Source organism: Pyrus communis, chromosome 16, assembly GCF_041283825.1.
Source record: "Pyrus communis isolate YQ-2024b chromosome 16, ASM4128382v1, whole genome shotgun sequence".
NCBI lineage: Eukaryota > Viridiplantae > Streptophyta > Magnoliopsida > Rosales > Rosaceae > Pyrus > Pyrus communis.
In genome coordinates, this window is record NC_142580.1 from 4255557 (window position 1) to 4274348 (window position 18792).

The 18792-nt window shown below is 37.7% G+C and overlaps 3 protein-coding genes and 1 pseudogene across 5 annotated transcripts; 2 read left to right on the plus strand and 2 right to left on the minus strand.

The window, feature by feature from the left end:
• The first annotated feature begins 3889 nt into the window (after positions 1 to 3889).
• Positions 3890 to 5319, plus strand: LOC137732396 (HVA22-like protein c). Of its 2 annotated transcripts, none has more exons than XM_068471703.2 (5): positions 3890 to 4044; positions 4165 to 4191; positions 4427 to 4549; positions 4694 to 4946; positions 5135 to 5319. In XM_068471703.2, the coding sequence occupies exons 1-5, from the start codon at positions 3974 to 3976 to the stop codon at positions 5201 to 5203; spliced, it is 543 nt and encodes a 180-aa protein (XP_068327804.1). In that variant the 5' UTR covers positions 3890 to 3973; the 3' UTR covers positions 5204 to 5319. The 2 variants fall into 2 exon arrangements, with proteins under 2 accessions (XP_068327804.1, XP_088543368.1); XM_088687242.1 differs by having other exon boundaries at positions 3931 to 4044; positions 4165 to 4264.
• Positions 5320 to 6743: 1424 nt separating this feature from the next.
• LOC137731258 (PH, RCC1 and FYVE domains-containing protein 1-like) lies at positions 6744 to 12088 on the plus strand. Its single transcript, XM_068470360.2, has 9 exons — positions 6744 to 7513; positions 7684 to 7770; positions 7845 to 7934; positions 8076 to 8156; positions 8367 to 8540; positions 8658 to 10751; positions 10988 to 11134; positions 11231 to 11520; positions 11716 to 12088. Exons 1-9 carry the CDS (start codon positions 7466 to 7468, stop codon positions 11807 to 11809), a joined length of 3105 nt encoding a protein of 1034 aa, XP_068326461.2. The 5' UTR covers positions 6744 to 7465; the 3' UTR covers positions 11810 to 12088.
• On the minus strand, positions 12059 to 14028 carry LOC137731259 (pentatricopeptide repeat-containing protein At1g26900, mitochondrial pseudogene; annotated as a pseudogene). Its single transcript, XR_015957715.1, has one exon. The product of XR_015957715.1 is annotated as a pentatricopeptide repeat-containing protein At1g26900, mitochondrial pseudogene (transcript).
• A 181-nt stretch (positions 14029 to 14209) lies between these two features.
• Positions 14210 to 17143, minus strand: LOC137731260 (mucin-like protein). The gene is made up of 3 exons (XM_068470361.2): positions 16093 to 17143; positions 15355 to 15544; positions 14210 to 14995 (listed from the first exon to the last, which is right to left on the minus strand). The coding sequence occupies exons 1-3, from the start codon at positions 16635 to 16637 to the stop codon at positions 14786 to 14788; spliced, it is 945 nt and encodes a 314-aa protein (XP_068326462.2). The 5' UTR covers positions 16638 to 17143; the 3' UTR covers positions 14210 to 14785.
• Positions 17144 to 18792: the final 1649 nt, after the last annotated feature.

Here is an 18792-nt window from a genome sequence, read left to right on the forward strand (position 1 = left end):
TTAATTTAAAATTTTATAATTGCAGTTAATTACCTATATTTATGGAATTAAAAACTCATAATTTGTGATTTAAATATTAAAAATAGATTAAACTCTTAAAAATCCTTATCATCATAATCTTCACAATCATCAATAACAGTCTTAAAACCCATAGCCTTGAGGAATACTGTACTACAAAACATTGAAGACATCAATACCAACCTGATGTGTACATTCATCAATTTAATGAAAAAACAATTAATGTACTACAAAACATTGGGTACATTCTCTTAAAAAAATGTACTATAAACTTGAGTACATTCTTCGAATAAACCTCACATGGATACATACGGGTTTATTCTATGATTGATAAAAAAAAAAAAAAAAAAAAAAAAAAAAACATATGGGTAAACCTCACATGGACTCATATTATGTATCATGTTTACAAGTGGGTACAATATTTATTGACATATGGGTACATTCTAGGACCCAATAAAAAACATATAGGTAAGTGATATGGGGTACATAATATAAACATAAACATTGCACCCAAAAATTATGAACATGGATACACAATATGAATACAAAAATATTGTGCTCACTTATGTATGGATACATAATACAAAGTATTTTTTCCCACTTATTTTAATTTTTTTCGGTAGAATAAAAAAAATAAACAAAACGTTTAGGAATTAAATTGTATTGAAAAAGTAATTAATGTAGGATGATAATTAGTTGCATGAACTAGAGGAGTTAAACACTCAATTAAATTCTTACTTATAATAAAAGAATCTAAAATGATGATGTGGAAATAACTTAAGGACTTCAATCAAAAGTTTAAAAGACATAAGGTTTCAAAATGTCATCACTATGGATTAGAACCTAATTTTTCCTTTTTTTTTTTTTATATTTATTTGAACAAACGATATTATCTACAATTAGGGGTGGGGGAGTGGGCCAAACGGCCCCACAATTGGCTAGCAATAATGTGGTTCAAATTCACCTTTGGCAAGAATCGAACCTAAGACCTCTCACTTACAAGTGAAGAGAAATACCAATACTAAGTGGCTCTTTTAGGCCTAACACGTGGATAACATAAACAAGGTGGCGTGGAGCACATGTAGCTGTTGAGCTTCACACATGGACCAACATGCTATGACACCATGTTAATCTATACAACATGAATCAATTTAGACACTGTAAATTTTGTAAGAGAGGGAAGAACTTCATAAAGAAAGGAAGAAGAGGAAAGAACAATTCTTGATTCTATTTCTGAATGAAGAAGTAATGCAAGGAATGAGACTTTATAGTCTTTGACACTACAAGCTTAACAATTATCTAACCAAGTCTCTAATCTCATGACAAGTATCACAATCTGAACAACATATGTACTCTATCAGTATTGTAGTCATCCTCCATTTTATATTGAAATATAGAACAAGATATATGAGTGTATGGCAAGAGGACTTTAAAATCTCCATGCCACATTGGTAGGTAAGACGATCAATATCGCTGGCCCCGGTGGATATTATTGTTATTCAAGTAGCACTATACGCAAGTTAGCCATGAAGGTAAAATTGCTCATCATTGGAGCTTCCAGATGCTTCACTATAATAGTGTAAAATCCTACCTAGCTACTGTTTCATACAGTGATTTTCATTTAACTGCAATCCGACCGCATGATGATAACGTTACTAAAATGAATATTGTTAATGCTTCAATAAGTATGCATGTGATTCGTTGTACTATAGTTCTCTAATCATTGTGATTAATTTTTATATATTTGAAAGAAATATTGTCTTCAAACTGTTTGAGCTTGTTAGCTATGCTTCTGGTTTGTTCTAATACTATATTCGAATTCGGTATCGTTTTTGAATTTTTAAGGTCTCGTTTATTTGTTGTTTATGATTGAATTAGATTAATAGATAATTTTTAATATTCAAAATATATTAAAGATAGAGTAGAATGATTTTTTCATTTTGAGGATATTAAAATGGGGTTACACTTTAAAGAAGATAATTAGAATGTATCCTACCTCCAAGTCAGCCACAACCTTTTCATTTCTTTCATAACTTAAAAATAATAGTTTATTTGCTCCAATTCAATCCTCTATATTAAATAAGGCCTAAGATTTCAACCAAAAGAACGCGGACTAAGAGACTGGAGGTTTAGTATTGTTGTACTTTGAAAAAAAACTGCTTTTGTTATGCTGTGAGAATAAATTTATTTTTGCTGCTTCACGTTTTTAGCTTTTTTTCACCCAAAACTGTGAAAATAAGCTGTTTTTAAATGTTTACCAAACAGATTTTTGAGCTCAACTTTTTTTGTACCCATTTTTTATAGAAGCACCTCAGTACCAAATCAGTATTAATTTTCCTAAACATGAATGACAACAAAAAACAAAAAATTAAAGAGCAAAATAATTAATGGAAACCAATGCTGTGAACTAGTATGTTTGTTGGTATAATATATAAATAAATAAATTTACAGCTAACAATTAAATCATGTATTAATGTGACGTGCATGCATTTGGATACCGTAAGCAATTTTAGGCCTCACAGTGACAGTACGCTGCAGTGCAGTTGCCCTATTTTGGCCATTGCTTTCCTGTTGATTCAATGGAAAGAAAATTTGAAGTTGAAGGAAGGTTATTAAATATATTAAAATAATACTGTCCATAGCAATATGTATAAGTATTGGTTTGGTAATGAGGTGTTTTATAAAAATTGGGTATAAAAAAAAACTGAGCTCAAAAAGATGTTTGGTAAACACTTAAAAATAGCTTATTTTCACACTTTTGGATGAAAAAAAAAACTGAAAACGTGAATCATTAAAAATGAGCTTATTCTCACAGCACAACAGAATCAATTTTTTTTCAAAGCACAGCAATACCAAACCATCCCTAAGTATATAGATTCAAATTTTATATTGCACAGTAGCGGAGATGAGTATTGCCCTAGCGTCACAACATTGGTTCATATCCCGTCAACTTCCTAATTTAACAAATTTATCGTTTTATTAGGTAAAAGAATTTTATAAGAAAAACTAATGAAAAGAGTTTGAAAACTTTGAGTTTTAACGATAAAGACAAAATAAAGGGTAAAGTGAATAGTACCATGATTGATTTTTTAGTGTAAAAATATGATTTTTTTGTTAAAATAAACAGTATCAGAAATTTTTTATTAAAGTTTTAATTTTATATGTGCATCTGTTCGCGCACTGTTACGCATGCGCCGATGCATTTCATTTGTTTTTTTCCTAGATTTTGGGCCTAGATAGCAGAAGCACTAACTAAAACCCCGCTCCAATTTATCTGGGCCCACCAATTATTACGCATATTCATTAATATCAAATCTACTAATCTTTTTTAGGTGAAAGATTCGTGCAAAGTAGTCTTAAAAAAACTGATATTTATGTTAATTATGTGACAATAACGTGAGATATCACCGTTAATCCGTGATATCACTTGATTATATTTGGATGATTTTTATTCTGTTTAAGTGATTTGGAGGACAAAAATGGTGACCCGTATTAGATTTGAGCAAGTAATTCATATTCGACGCACAACTTTTCAGTTGGAATTAAGACCTGACAATCTAATTAACTTGCCTACTAGCAATACTTAGTAATGACACGCTTTCGAGGCTAAGGCAATTTAGGGGTAACAACTAGAGCAAAACTATATTCGCAACAAGTTTGGATAATTAATTAACAACGTTGGATAAGGACTTAACAGAGATCTTATGTATTAATGATGATTAGGGACTGTAATCCCGCCCGAAGTTCAAAAAATCGGTGCCTAATTTCTTGTGTACAGTTAGATTCTCCGCAAAATCAGCTTCCCCCTTACAACTTTTCAACCCTTTCTTTCTTGTCACCTTTATGGCCAGCTTTTTGAAACCCCTTCTCCAATCTTATCATGTTTTTATAGACCCAACTCATAATATTATAGGAGCCAAGAAGATATAGATAGCAAAGCAAATTAGCAAGAGAGATGGGTCGTAACAATAATAATTCTGGGAATTTTCTACAAGTTGTGGCTAACAACTTAGATGTTCTTGCTTTGTATGTGCCCCTCCACCTCCCTCTCTAAATTCTACAACTATATATACGTATGATTCTTCTTGCTTAATTAACCTGGTCCTTAAACATATCTAAGTTGGATTCTTTGTCTCTCATCTGCAGGCCTCTCGTCACACTGGTGTATCCCCTGTAAGTATGGTGTCATGATTCTGTGCCTTTCTTCTTCAACGCTGCTAATAGGGATTTTTTGTTACACTTCGGGGTATCTTACATACTAAATATTTTTTTTCCACGGCAGATCTTAAGCAAGGATCCAATAAAAAGAAATGTGCATAAATAGGATACGCCAAAACACGATAGAAGTTTTGCTACTAATAAATGCATAATGCCGTCACCTATATTAATTATTGGGATTTTTTGCTAGATATGCTTCAATTAGGGCAATAGAAACCAAGTCTCGTACCGATGATCAACAATGGCTAACCTATTGGGTTCTGTATTCTCTGATGACAATCTTCGAGCTCACATTCGCCAAAGTCCTTGAATGGTACTGTGCTTTTTCTCTTGCCAGATTTGGGATAAATTGTTCATATTAATTCCGGACTTAGTTCTTAATATCTAATTAGGTAGCAGGTTAGAAAGCGGCAAATTGTAACCCTAATTGTAGTATAATATCCTTACTGTCGATCAGCCTTCCTGTATGGACTTATGCCAAGTTGATATTCACATGTTGGTTGGTGCTGCCACAATTCAATGGAGCTGCATATGTTTATCGACGATTCATCAGACCATACTATATGAACCCACAAACTGCTCATCAGATGTGGTATTTCCCAAGAAAGAAGGGCGCCGGCCTCTTCAGCAAGCCGGATGACGTTTTAACCGCTGCCGAAAAATACATGGAAGAGAATGGGACTGATGCATTTGAAAGGCTCATAAGCAAGGTACATTGATATGCCTAGCTAATTTATGTGCGGTCTTTCTATAAAACCTCACTCGCTGGTAGCAAATGTGATTAAGTTAGGGACTGTTTATATCGGTGTTAATTAGTAGTGCCCGTCGTTCCGTCTTTTTGGAATCTTAATGGTGGCAAATATGTGATGTGATATTGTTTTTTTATTCTGATTTGCAGGTTGATCGAGAAAGAACCAGCAGGAAGAGCAACAATTACATGATCTTTGATGATGATTATATGTACTGAATCACAGTGCCTGTCTTAATTTTCTTAACATTTATGCTGATCTTTTCCTGAAGAACATTTTGTATGCTACATGTCTTAATGTCATTAAATGGTGTGTGTCGATTTGGCTTTGAGTATTTTTGGCTGCAACTGTAATCTGTTGCTAAAAGCTGCAACCCAATACATCTAATTAACAATACGATACAACCTTAAAACCACATAAACACGATCAGAATCAATAATTTTCTGAAATTTTTCACTGGATATATTTAAGTTTCATCACAGTGTTTATCACGAAACAAAAAAAAAAATGTAAATCTGTCGCTAAATCCTAAATCCAGTAAAGACCTCGTACATGTAACCTAAAATTGATTAGTCTCATTTAGATCCTTCAAACTATAATTTCTTTTCAAGAATCATTGTCATGCACGCAACTTATTGAAACTTCTTCATCCTAAGTAATGAATGCATGTGCATGTTACCTAAGGGTCGAAGTTATATATATTTATACGGTTGAATAAAAGGTTGAACACGACATATTGGTCTCCAAATGAACCAAAATCGTTGGAATAGTTTAACTTTTTGTTCGACTGTCAAGATATGTCACTCATTCGAACTAATTCTACTTCTCATGCCAAACTAAATTGGTCTAATAAAACTAAAAGGCCCTCAATGAGCAGCCCAATAATCCAGCTATAGTTAAGCAATGAGCCGCTACCTTCGCATCGGACTCCTTTTTGAAAAGCATATTAAGAGACATAACTCTTTCTTCTTTTCGTTTTGGATCAAAGCATTGGGGGACATATCTTTTTTTCTTATCAACATATTGGGGAACATAACTCTATAAAGAATCAATCGTGCTATTTCAAAAGACCACCAAAGTGATGCCAAATGGCAGTCCAAAACGAGCTTACTCTTTACATAGTTAAAATTAATTAAATAATTGTTTTTAGTTTAATTTAAATTACAAAATGCAAGATTCAAACTTGAATCAGGTATATAAAGAAAGCGTGTTTGCTCTACCCAATGTGACTGCACCTATATTATGTATACTTTTTATTTATTTTCTTCTCAACAATAACAATATAAGACATGGTTATTTTATTTATTTATTTTGTATTTAGGTCAACAATTAAGACATGGTTTCAATTTGGGTCAACAAATAAGACATGGTCTCCATTTGGGTCAACAAAATAAGACTTTTTATTTTTCTTGGTCAACAAATAAGACAAGCTATTGGCGCAAATAAGGACAGAAGCAAACGAGAGAGGATCGGACCTTTTTATGAAGATTTTGAGAATCTTCTAATTATATTTGTTTAATGTATATCGTGCGATTAGTTTTTATCATGTATTGCTTATATTTAATTTTAAATTAAAAAATTACAATAATTTTTTATCATACGATGTACGATAAGCAGATGTAATTTGAAAATCCCTAAAATCCTCCAAAAAAAAATCCGGTCATTTGGAAAGCAAGCCATCCCGGTCCCGCCAGATTTTCAGTGGTGACGTGGCATGAAGCGGGAGCGACAAAACCAACCGTTAAAACTTCAAAAGACAAGAAAGAAAAGAAAAAGAATGAGAGAGGTCGCACGTTAGCTAACAAACAACCACAATCCACAAAGCTCTGCCAAATTCCACATTGACGACGACGACGACGACGACGACAACCTCTCCGGCGTCGCAGAGCGCTCCCTTACTTCTCCTCTCATTTTCCTGTATTTTTTTTTCCAATTTCTCAGTTTTCTGTTTCTTTTTTTTGTAAGTGAGCGACGTCGGATTTTTGAAAAATGGCGGACGTTCGGCGAATTCCTTCAGCTTTCTCGCAATGCAGGTGAAATCAATCTTCGTTTAACCTAATCTGCGCTCCTTTTGGTCTAGAATGTATGTTTTGGTGTCGAAAATTACGAAATTCGAAGAGTTTTGGAGGAAATCGACGGTGTATGTGAATTTTAGGGGTTCTCTGATTTCTGAGCAAGTAATTTGAGCTGTTTTGGAGCTGAGTGTTGATCAGTGGAGCCCTCCGTGTGTGGCGTTTTAGGGTTTGGGTTTACGGCATTGCGAAATTCGGAGGCTTTGGGGTTGAGTTTCTTGAGCTGCAAGGTTGTTGAGAGCTGAGGTTCATTTGTGGGTGTAATGGGTTAGAGGTGGAGCAAATCAATTCTCTTTTGTAAGTTTAATGGGGAGGAGTTGGGAATTGGGTTATGGTATTAGGTGGTGGTGGTGTTCAAATGGGTGTTGGGTCTTGGATTTCTGGGCAAAACCTGATATTGCAACTTGAATGGCTAGTCCCCAGAGAAGCGGTCCGGTCGAGAGGGATATCGACCAGGTTTCTTCTTTTTCATCACTTAAATTCCCATGAATTTGACATTTGAGTGAACCATGACAAAGTTTTTTGTTCAAATGATGTATTAAGCTTGATCATTGCAGTTTATGGTCTTGTGTTATTTACACCTGTAGCTCATGTTGCTGTTTATTTTCTTCCCCTTCTGTTTCCAGGCCATAACAGCACTTAAGAAAGGTGCAACTTTGTTAAAATATGGACGCAGAGGGAAGCCGAAATTCTGCTCATTTCGGCTTTCTAATGTAAGTTGGCTTCACATACAGCCTTCTCTCGTTTCTGCTCTGTTGGCTCTCAGATAATTCTGGTTTTGTTTCAGGACGAGGCTTTGTTGATATGGTACTCTGGCAAAAAAGAAAAGCACCTTAAACTGAGTCATGTTTCGACAATTCTTCCTGGCCAGCGTACTGTAAGTTTCAGCTTCCGTTCTCTTTTCCGATAAAATCTTCACCAAAGCTCGACTACACAATCAAACCGTGAAAATGTTGTTAAACATTTATGCCTGCTTCCCAAAGATATTGGTAAATATCACTGTGGCTTTTCTATGCAGGCAATATTTCAGCGGTATCCACAGCCTGAAAAGGAGTATCAATCATTTTCACTCCTGCACAACGATAGGTCCTTGAACTTGGTGAGTATATTTGCTACATGTATTTGGTACATAAAACAAGTTTAATGTTTCACAGCCAACATGTTCAAAGTTCATCGTTCCAACTGCATTGCACGCGTAAGACCTATAAAAAACTGGAAACCTTATGCTAGAAAAAGAAGAAGGAAAAAAGCAACTAAGAAATTACATTTGTAGTATCATGGTTTAATACGTTACCTCCCTGTTGGACAGATATGTAAAGACAAGAATGAAGCTGAAGTTTGGCTTGTTGGTCTTAAGGCAATAATCACTCGAGGTAACTATCGGAACTGGAGAAGTGAATCAAGATTGGAGGGCACATCAATAGATAGTCCCCATGCTCGTACTCGACGACATTCTCCCTCCAGGACACCATTCTGTATTGGGGTGACTTATCTTTTGTTCTTTCTTTTATAAGGAAACCAAAAAAGGAATAAAGTTCTCTTGACTTGATGTATCAGGCATTTACATTTTATTTCTTGGTGTTTTTACGTGATACTACAGGATCCAGGAGATACTGAGGGAGTTCCTTTGGAGAATATCCAACAGGGTAGATTAGGACAAGCATTCGCTGACATAATATCTTATACTGCCAACCCCAAGAGTGCCACACAAGCTGAATCAGTCTCGAATGCGTCATTATCACCTGTATCTGTGGATAACTCCAATGGTCGAAATTCTGCATCTGAAGCATTTCGGGTTAGTTTATCTAGTGCTGTAAGCTCGTCTAGTCAAGGTTCTTGTCAAGATGATTTCGATGCTTTAGGAGATGTTTTAATTTGGGGCGAAGGTGTTGGTGGTGGAGTACTTGGAGGCGGTGTGGATAGAGTAGGGAGCTCATATGGTTTCAGGACGGATGCTCTTCTGCCTAAGGTATTGCAATCAACAGTGGTCGTAGATGTTCACGGAATTGCTTGTGGTGCCAGACATGCTGTTTTGGTCACCAAGCAAGGGGAAATCTTCAGCTGGGGAGAGGAGTTAGGAGGCAGACTTGGTCATGGTGTCGATACAGATGTTTCCCACCCAAAGCTCATTGACACTCTTAGTGGAATGAATGTTGAATTAGTGGCATGTGGGGAATATCACACTTGTGCTGTTACACTTTCTGGAGATCTCTATACATGGGGTGATGGTACTCATAATTTTGGCCTGCTTGGGCATGGAAGTGAAGTTAGTCACCGGATTCCCAAAAAGGTATGCGGTCACTTGGAAGGTATACACATATCCTATATAGCTTGTGGACCGTGGCACACAGCTGCAGTGACATCTGGTGGCCAGTTATTTACCTTTGGAGATGATACTTTTGGTGCCTTAGGGCATGGAGATCACAGTAGCACAAGTACGCCACGGGAGGTGGAAACTTTGCGTGGGCTAAGAACAAGAAGGATTGCTTGTGGTATTTGGCACACTGCTGCAGTCGTTGAAGTAATGAATGAATCTTCTTACCCGGAGACTTCTAGTAACTCTTCATATGGGAAGCTCTACACTTGGGGTGCTGGTGATAAAGGCCGACTTGGACATGGTGATGAACAATCTAAACTAGTTCCTGAATGCGTAGCTGCATTGATTGATAAAAACATTTGTCACGTAGCCTGCGGCCATAATCTCACAGTTGGGCTTACAACCTCAGGAAAAGTATATACGATGGGAAGTGCTGCTTATGGACAACTTGGAAATCCTTCAGCTGATGGGAAAGTTCCCACTCTGGTCGAGGGTAAAATTGCAGATAGTTTTGTTGAAGAAATTGCCTGTGGTTCTTATCATGTTGCGGTTTTGACTTCCAAGATAGAGGTTTATACTTGGGGAAGGGGTTCAAACGGGCAACTAGGCCATGGAGACAATGATCACAGACATACACCTACCCTCGTTGATTGTATGAAGGATAAAGAAGTCAAGAGTGTAGCATGTGGTCCAAACCTAACGGCGGTCACTTGTCTTCATAAATGGGTATCAAGTGCTGACCATTCCGTTTGCTCTGATTGTCACAATCCCTTTGGTTTCAGAAGAAAACGTCACAATTGTTACAACTGTGGGTTAGTCTTCTGCAAAGCATGCAGCAGCAAGAAATCTCTGAAAGCTGCCCTGGCTCCAGATATGAACAAGCCATTTCGGGTGTGCAACGAGTGTTATAGTAAACTGAAGAAGGCTGCAGAAGCCAGTTCTGCTGTGCGAAGTCCTACAATTAGAAGTCCAAATATGTGTCCTAAATCCAATGAGGTGACAGATAAAGAGAATCTGATCCCTATGCTACGGGCAACACTCTCCAGACTCTCATCTTTTGGCTCAAACAACCAGAGCGAAAGCAAGCAGCTTAAGCAAGAAAGAAAACCAGAAGTGCATGATAATCGTGTCTTCCCAGTGTTGAATGGACCTTTGCAGTTAGGGGGCTTTAATTTAACAAAAGCATCAACTCCTCTCACTGGAGATTCAGAAAAAGTTATTTCGCCTCCAGTTCCTGCCTCTAAAAAGGCTTCTCGATACACATCTCCTGTTTCAGGAAGGTCAAGTCCATGCCGGTCTTCTGAAAAAATCATTCTTGAGGATTCAAAGCTTATAAATGGAAGTTTGAGCCAAGAAATCATACATTTAAGGACACAGGTAAGCCTTTTTATAGTGCTTCAATGTCTACAGTCTAATACCTAATGACATCCTTGCATATAGCTAAATCTTTGGTGAGTTCTGGGGTCTGAATCTTTGACATTCTGTAACTGCTGAAGGGAGAGGAACTAGCCTCGCTTATGAACCAAGGAATTGGATTAAAATTTGCATCCATACAAAAATTAGTTAAAGTAATGTGTATACACTAAGCTGATATTGTTCCAAAAACAATGTAGGTAGAAGACCTTACTCTCAAATCCCAACATCTTGAAGTTGAACTTCAACGAACATCAAAGAAATTGAAGGAGGTCTCTACAATAGCCGCAGATGAAGCTGAAAAACGCAAATCTGCAAAAGAAGTTATTAAGTCTCTAACTGCTCAGGTTGCAAACATTTTCGTTTATTTGTTGGGTGTGGCGTTGAAACTGTCCTATTGTCCAGGATTTTCTAATATCACAATGATTTTACTTGTCGAACAGTTGAAGGAGGTGTCTGAAAGAATGCCTGAAGGACAGATCAGTCACTGCAACACAGGTTCTATTTCTCATGCAATCAGCTTTCGAAACCAGTTATCCAAAGAGCCCTCTCTGTCAAACATAATTACTTCGCAAACTTTATCCAACGGCAATTCAATGGATCGAATCTTAGCTAATGGAACTAAATCACCAACCGGAAAATTAGAGCGGGTGCTACAAGATGAACCTGGTGTATATATAACTCTACGCTCCTTGCCAGGCGGCAGTAATGAACTTGTGCGTGTTCGCTTCAGGTATCTCTCTCCCCCTTCCCCCTTTATTTTCACAGTTTGACACATACAACCAAGTAAACATCTAAGGCCGTGGCTTAGGCTGCAGAAAATTCACTCTCTTTCTATTACAATCGACTTTATACTACAGTGCGGATTGATGAAATACATTTGATGCTCTCTATCTTGTTTGCTGAAATTTAAATTGTTGTCCGACAGTCGGAGACATTTCACTGAAGAAGCAGCGGAGAGATGGTGGGCTGAAAATGGGGCAAAGTTATGTGAGCAGCACAATATAAAAGGTGCAGGGTAAGATGCTGTCAACTCTCCGGTGCAAACCTCATATGCTTACATCCAACGATCCTCTTCCTCACCGGAATGTGTAAATTTTTTAACCCCTAAATCATTCCGCAGAGATAGGTCGAAGGATATGGAGCCGGATTTCGCAGATAGACTGATAATATAGAATGTCAAAACTGTAGGGAGAGATTTTCCAAAAATTGGAAAATGAAAAGGACATCCATAAGATGAGAGACATTTGAGAATTCTAGATTCGTACCAATAATATCAATCTCTAATCTTATTTTTTGTATATCAAGTTGAACACTGTTCTTTAAACATAACTATCCATCTCAATTGAGCTCGGTCCAGCTTCCTTGATCAGGTTATCTTCTATTCGAACAGGCCGAAATTTCACTTCTCCCGTCTTATTTTGATCTTCCACTTCCTGCACTCTTGTTATATGATCCGGCAACCTTCCGGCAATTGCGTAAATACCTGATAATAGCATTGAATTGGCGGTATGACCATCTTTTAGTTCCCCTAGCACTTTCTGTACTGATTCCCTAAGAGCACCATGCCCATAAACCCTGCAAGCCGAAAGCAGTGCACGCCATGCTGTAACATCAGTCTTAATGGGCAAGCTTTCGATTAGTTTATGTGCTTCCTCCAACAACCCTGCACGACCCAAAAGATTGACCATACAACCATAGTGTTCCACCTTCGGCACAAAGCCATACTTGCAAACCATCATCTTGAAACATCTAACTCCCTCTGCCACCAGCCCTCCATGGCTGCAAGCACTTAAAACTGCCAAGAAAGCGACCTCATTAGGTTGACAGCCCTCTTCTTCCATCCTGTCAAATAGCCTCATGGCATTACCCGCCTGCCCATGAACACCATACCCCGAAATCATGGCAGTCCAGGATTTCACATCTTTGCTTCCATGATCTCAAAGATGTCAAGTGCCCTGTCCAAAAACCCGCATTTAGCATACATATCAATCAGAGCTGTTCCGAGAACGGCATCCAATGCCAAGTTTTCGTCTTCCACATAATCCTTGATGCAACTCCATACACTTACAGACCCAGAAGCAGCACAATCCGAAAGCAACCCCGCCAATGTAGATGAATTTGGTTTCATTCCTTCGAGTTTCATCAGGCGCAACAAGGCTACTGCTTCTTCTACCATGCCACATTTTGCAAACTTATCAACCAAACAATTCCATAACACAACATCCTTCACAGAAACTCCATCAAAAATCCGACATCCCAAGTCAATTTGCCCCTTCTTCGAGTACATATCGATCAAAGCAGTAAGAACAGGTAAATCCGAACTGAAGGCAATCTTGATGCAATAGCCATGAATACACTCTCCTGCAAGGTGACTCTCTAAATCACCAATGGCAGACAAAAGGTTCAAAACGGTGGTCGCACTAGCCTCAAAACCGATACTACACATTTGCTTGAACAAATCCACAACCACATGAGGCTGAGACGCATGAAGATACCCACCCATCAAAGTATTCAACGAAACCAAATCATTTCTTTGAGGAAATTCATCAAACACCTTCTGGGCATCTTCAATTTTTCCGGAAACACGATAAAACTGCAAAAGGGTATTCTTTACATTGACAAACGGTCCAAACCCAGACCTCATAACAACCCCATGAATCCCTCGGCCGATCCCAATGGCCAATTCACGAGCGCAGGCTTTGATCGTCGCGACGAAAGAGAACTGGTCCAGCGTGATATTCTGAGCTCTCAAGTTGTTGAAGATATGAAAAGCATGCTTTGGATCATTGCTGATGGAGTAGGCTCTGAGCATGGTATTGAACATGAAGAGATTTGGATTTTGTATGCGGCTGAAAATGGCGGCGGCGTATTGGATGTCTTGGATGGAAGAGGCGAGAAGCTTGCGGGAGGGAAAAGGAAGGTGGTCGAGACCAGTCTTGACCATGGAGCCATGGATTTGTGCGACTTCTGAGACTTTTTTGCAGGATTGTAATAGAAAAATAAGGCTGAGATCTTGGCAGAAGGCGGAGTTGTGTGTGGGCGAAAGTGTGAGTCTTTGACCCAGACGTGACGACTTGGCTATCAATGTCATCAGCCATGCGGCGCTGGCACGGCGGCGGCAACGTTTGAATTGTTTCGAGCTCACGCCAGAAAAGCAGACACTCAAATACCAAAACTCCAAATCCTTCAATTTTTGCTTTCAATAAAAGTTCAAAAAGTTCATGCAACTGGAATACCAAGCTAGCAATATCTAATGGTACGAGGATTTTCTTCATTCCTAATCTATTTCTATTTCTCCTTTCTTCCCCTCCTACTTGAACGGTTACAGTTAAACTATGTCAACATTTTATATTGATTTTTTTTAAAAACAATAAGACAAAAAACAATGTGTGAGAGAAAGGAAGGAAAGTGAATGAGAATAAGAGAGAAAATAATTCTACTCCATATCTAGTGACTGTCACGTGCACTTTTTTTTGTTGTAACTTGCCCCGGCAAAAAACTTACATATACAATTGGAATACCAAGATGACAGTATCTAGCGACGACCACAAAATCTTTTTTTGATGTAACTTTACACCGGCGAAAAACTTACATGCAACGAGAATACTTAGGCGACAATATCTAGTGACTACCACACTTTTTTTTTTTTTTTTTTTATTTTTAAACTCACTCACATGTCATCACGTACATAGTTTGGGATATTGTCATCTTGGTCTCCCGACCGGTCTTGAACTCCACCGACCATAAAACTTCCATGCTTGTAAGTTTCTCTAGTTGGTAGTCGATCAATTTTAGCGAAAATGTGGGCAATAGGATCTTGGCATATATTCACTTGCACTAATTGCACTTTCAGTTGCCTAAAGGATGGTACCGTCGTACAATGAGACAGCCGGATATCAAAACTTGCAATAAGTGATACGGTAACTAGGAATACATTCGGTGCTGATATCTCCCGTAGGCAGAAACGGAATGTATGAAAGTGGCCCAAGACCAAACTACCTTTCCTTATAGGGGGAAAGACTGCTGCTGCTCATCGGAGTCTTCTCCTCCTTGAAGGGTTGGGTTGATGCATCGGATAGACTTGGTAGCCTTGAAACAGAACCCCTTCCTTTCCTCGCGTTTGGCCCTAACTCCTCTATCATGTATTTCCACCCATCAATTGGTCTCCTCCGGCTAAATATGTGAGTCTTGATAAAACTAGCAATCTGCACGCCAATGTCATATATACCAGCGGTAAGCATCGAGACATTTGAAAGAAATTGTTAACAAGATTGTCATTTGTTTGGGAGGCAATTAGAGCATTCGACAGATGGTCAAATTTCGAAAGTTTTACAAAGCCTGGTGCACCAAAACCATGTGCAACTTTTGTGATTGAATTATAAATCCGATGGCTCTTCCACGTACTCATTTTCAACAAGAAAGGAACTATACTAAAACTACAAAACCTGCACGATATGAACTTTTCTAACATATGAAATAGGTTCACACAAACAATGTAAAGTTCAGGCTAATCCTACAAATTGTACCCTTCACTTATATTATTTGTGTGATTGAATATACACACCTGAAATTTATTGTATGCAATCCGACGCTCAAACTCTTGAAGAAGAATGTCTTCTTCTCTTTGCGTCATCTCCCATATATTTCCCTCCTGAGGCTTAGATGTAGTTTCCCAACCATCAGGTTTGTTTTTGTAGTCGGAAGCACTCGGTGCTTTAGAGTTCTCCAAATCGTTGTTAGGGGAGTCAAAAATGCTGCAAGTATTAAAAAAGTACACCAAAAATGTGAATCGCAAGCAACCTCCAAAAACTTCGCTACTACACTGAAACAAACAGATGGTAAAGATTTAATCCAGTAACTTCTGTGCAAAACCGAAGACTTTAATGCAAAACAATCGAAATCAGGTACATAACCCACTACAAATTGATAGCAGAACATTCACATTCTATAGTTCATACCAACTGATGAAGCAGAACAAACCCACCATACTTCTCTAGAAAGCACTTCTACTAATAAGCAGTTTTATTGGAAGCGCTTTTATCATAATCATGTCGAAATTTCAATTTAAAAGCCCAGAGCTTAAATCAAAAGTACTTGAAATGCTTCCCTTTTAGCTCAAGGTGAATTTCTCACCCCGAAGCACTTTTACTTTTTTTTGCCAAATTTGTCAATTAACGCGTTTAGGAAAACGCTTTCATCAATTCCAAAAGCACTTTAAAACACATAAACGCATTACAAACGAATACACAAACAGATGCATTCATGTATATGCAGAGATAAACAGAGAGAAAGATTAACATACTCAGAGCAACTATCAAGCAATCGCTCGATGTCGTCGCCACCGCCAAACGAATTCGAGTCGACCAATTTAGCCTCCTCCTGCTTCTCAATCTCCTTCATCCAAAGCCCAGCGTGAATCCTCTGTTTCTTCACCCGATAGTCCTTCTTCAAGCTCTCCAAGCTATAAAGTGACGACCCACTCTCGCTCTGCTGATTCTGCTTCCTTTCCTCTTTGGGTTTCCGCCTCTCGTTCCAATTCTCGTTCATGTCCTCCACGAACGCCTTCGTCTCGGGGTCGGCGTCCGACGGAAGCACGATGCTCGACTCGGGAGACGAGAAATTGACGTCGGTCTCCCATGGAGCTCTGCTGTTGTTTCCCGAGAGGTCGGGTGGGAGCCACGCCGTCTCCCACGAGTCGTTCCAGTCGTCGTCGCCGGCGCCGGCGCCTTTCTTTGAGTTGGAGGAGAAGGCTCGGAGATTGGCGGCTGAAATGAATTGGGTTTTGGCGATTGTGGACGAGAGTCGGTGGAGCTCGGTCTGTGTTGCTATGCGTTTAAGGGTCTGCATGGTTTACGGAATCGGTGAAGAGAATCGCAGAAATGGAAGCTTAAACCCTATGTTTTGAGAGAGACGGGGACGCAGAGAGGAAGAAGACAACATACGGGCCTAACCAAAAGCCCATGTATTTCAATGGTCTTAAAATAAAAGATTGGGCCGTACGGCAAGCCGATAATGTTCTATATGGCCCATAGAGAAAGCAAATAAAATTTTGTGATTAATATCATTTTTTTTAGCCGTATGTCGATTTCCTCCGAGACTCGTAAGACGCTACCAATTTTCTCCATGAAGTTACTTCTTGAACTTTTATGGTTGGTAAATTTTTTTCTGAACTATAATTTTAGCCAATTACTCTCCTGAACTTTTATAATTAGCAAATTCCCCTCCACTTTTCCGGCGTTTTGTGGAAGGTATCGAACAACGACTTATCCTACTCCTAACCTTTTCCCCCACTTTTCCTCACTATTTATGCTAACCTCAAAAGCTAAATGCCCTTGTTGTAAGTTGGCACCAATATGAAAGGGTAGTGATGTTCTCGCTCTAATTTAAAATCAGAGAGTCCTATTGTGGAATAGATGTGGCAATAAGTTTTGCTTAGGTTTATCTATTTAAATATGTGCCATGTGAGTAAGATATTAGTTGACCAATGATAATCGTGTTTAACTCATATCAATTGTGTACTTGTAAGTTATTGTATTCGTGCGAGTTTCAATTCGCATAACGTGTCGTGTCTGAAATTGTCACCCTAAATTATAAGCGTGAAAAACCATAAAGTATTCAATTTTCAATATCAAAATTTGAAAAGCAAGTGTCAAAATGATGAAAAGTTTTAATATAGTTCTCATTCTTATAACTCAAAGACTAAGGCATGTGAAATTGATTGGCTTCATGGTAAACTTTACTTCTTTTTCATTTTTATTTGGTTTCTTTAGATAAGTAATGGTGTTGGGCCCCCTAGGGCCCAAAAACTATAAAACGTAAGCAAATAAGGGATGGGCCACATTATACAAGCCCACCTGAGCTTCGAGTTTTGTGTGTTATCTTAGTTATGAATGTTCTAAAGCATGTTTAGACAAAGCATGGCGATGGAACATTATTGTCCAACGCATTGAAGGGTCTTATCCCTTATCTGTAATTTTTAACATGAAGTTGTTTTTCTTACTTCAATAATATATATACACACACAATCATAAATTCAATGGTTATTGTGTTACATTGATATATAAATAGTGCGGACTTATTTGACAATCAAGATTAGATTAGTATATTCTGAATTTCAAAGCACGTTAAAGGAATAACTGAATGTAATTTTGTCCAATTTAAAGGCAAAAGATGGACCATACATAAATAAACTATAAACTTGTATATTTCAACTCCAACATAATGATAGGATTAGAAAAACAAGTTTCGCTCTTGTCTAATTTATTATGATTTACTCAAAACAAAACGTTATTTCCGTTATCTAAATTCAATGTACCTTGAGTTTTATGAATCACTAGCCTCTTGCCACACGCATACGCGTGTGGCAATTGACCTTTTTATATTAGGTTATGTCTTTTAATTTCTTTTTAAATAACTATTTTATATTTTTATTAAAAAATTATTCATAAAAAAAAAATGAAGCAAAACCATGAAACCGCCCACTAACATGGGAGTTTTTTTTTAATTAAAGTTTTAAATTTAAAATTCATTCAAAATTAAAATGTGGTGAATTACTTTAAATTCTTATGGTTCAATTGTAATTTTAAGAATTCTTGAAGGACAATTTTTGGTATTTTGAATGCTTCACCAAACTGGTCTTCTCCCTTTATATATATAGATTCACTCAAATATAATCCTAGTCACCAAACGAAAGTTGTGATTTTTTTAAGTACGAAAAATGCGGTTTCTAATCAATAAATATTCACTTATTAGGTAGGAAAAGGATCCTTGTTAGATCTTTTTTCTAGGGATCTTAGGGATCCCGCGATCGTAACCGTTTATCGTATATCGTGCGGTCAATTTTCGTTAGGTACTATTTATATTTAATTTTAAATTTTAAATGATTTTTTACTACATGATATACGATAATGATATACGATAACGATCGTGATTACGAGATTTCTAGAATCCCAAAGAAACAGATCCGGTGAGGATCCTTTTCCAATTAGGTAGTTCATGAATG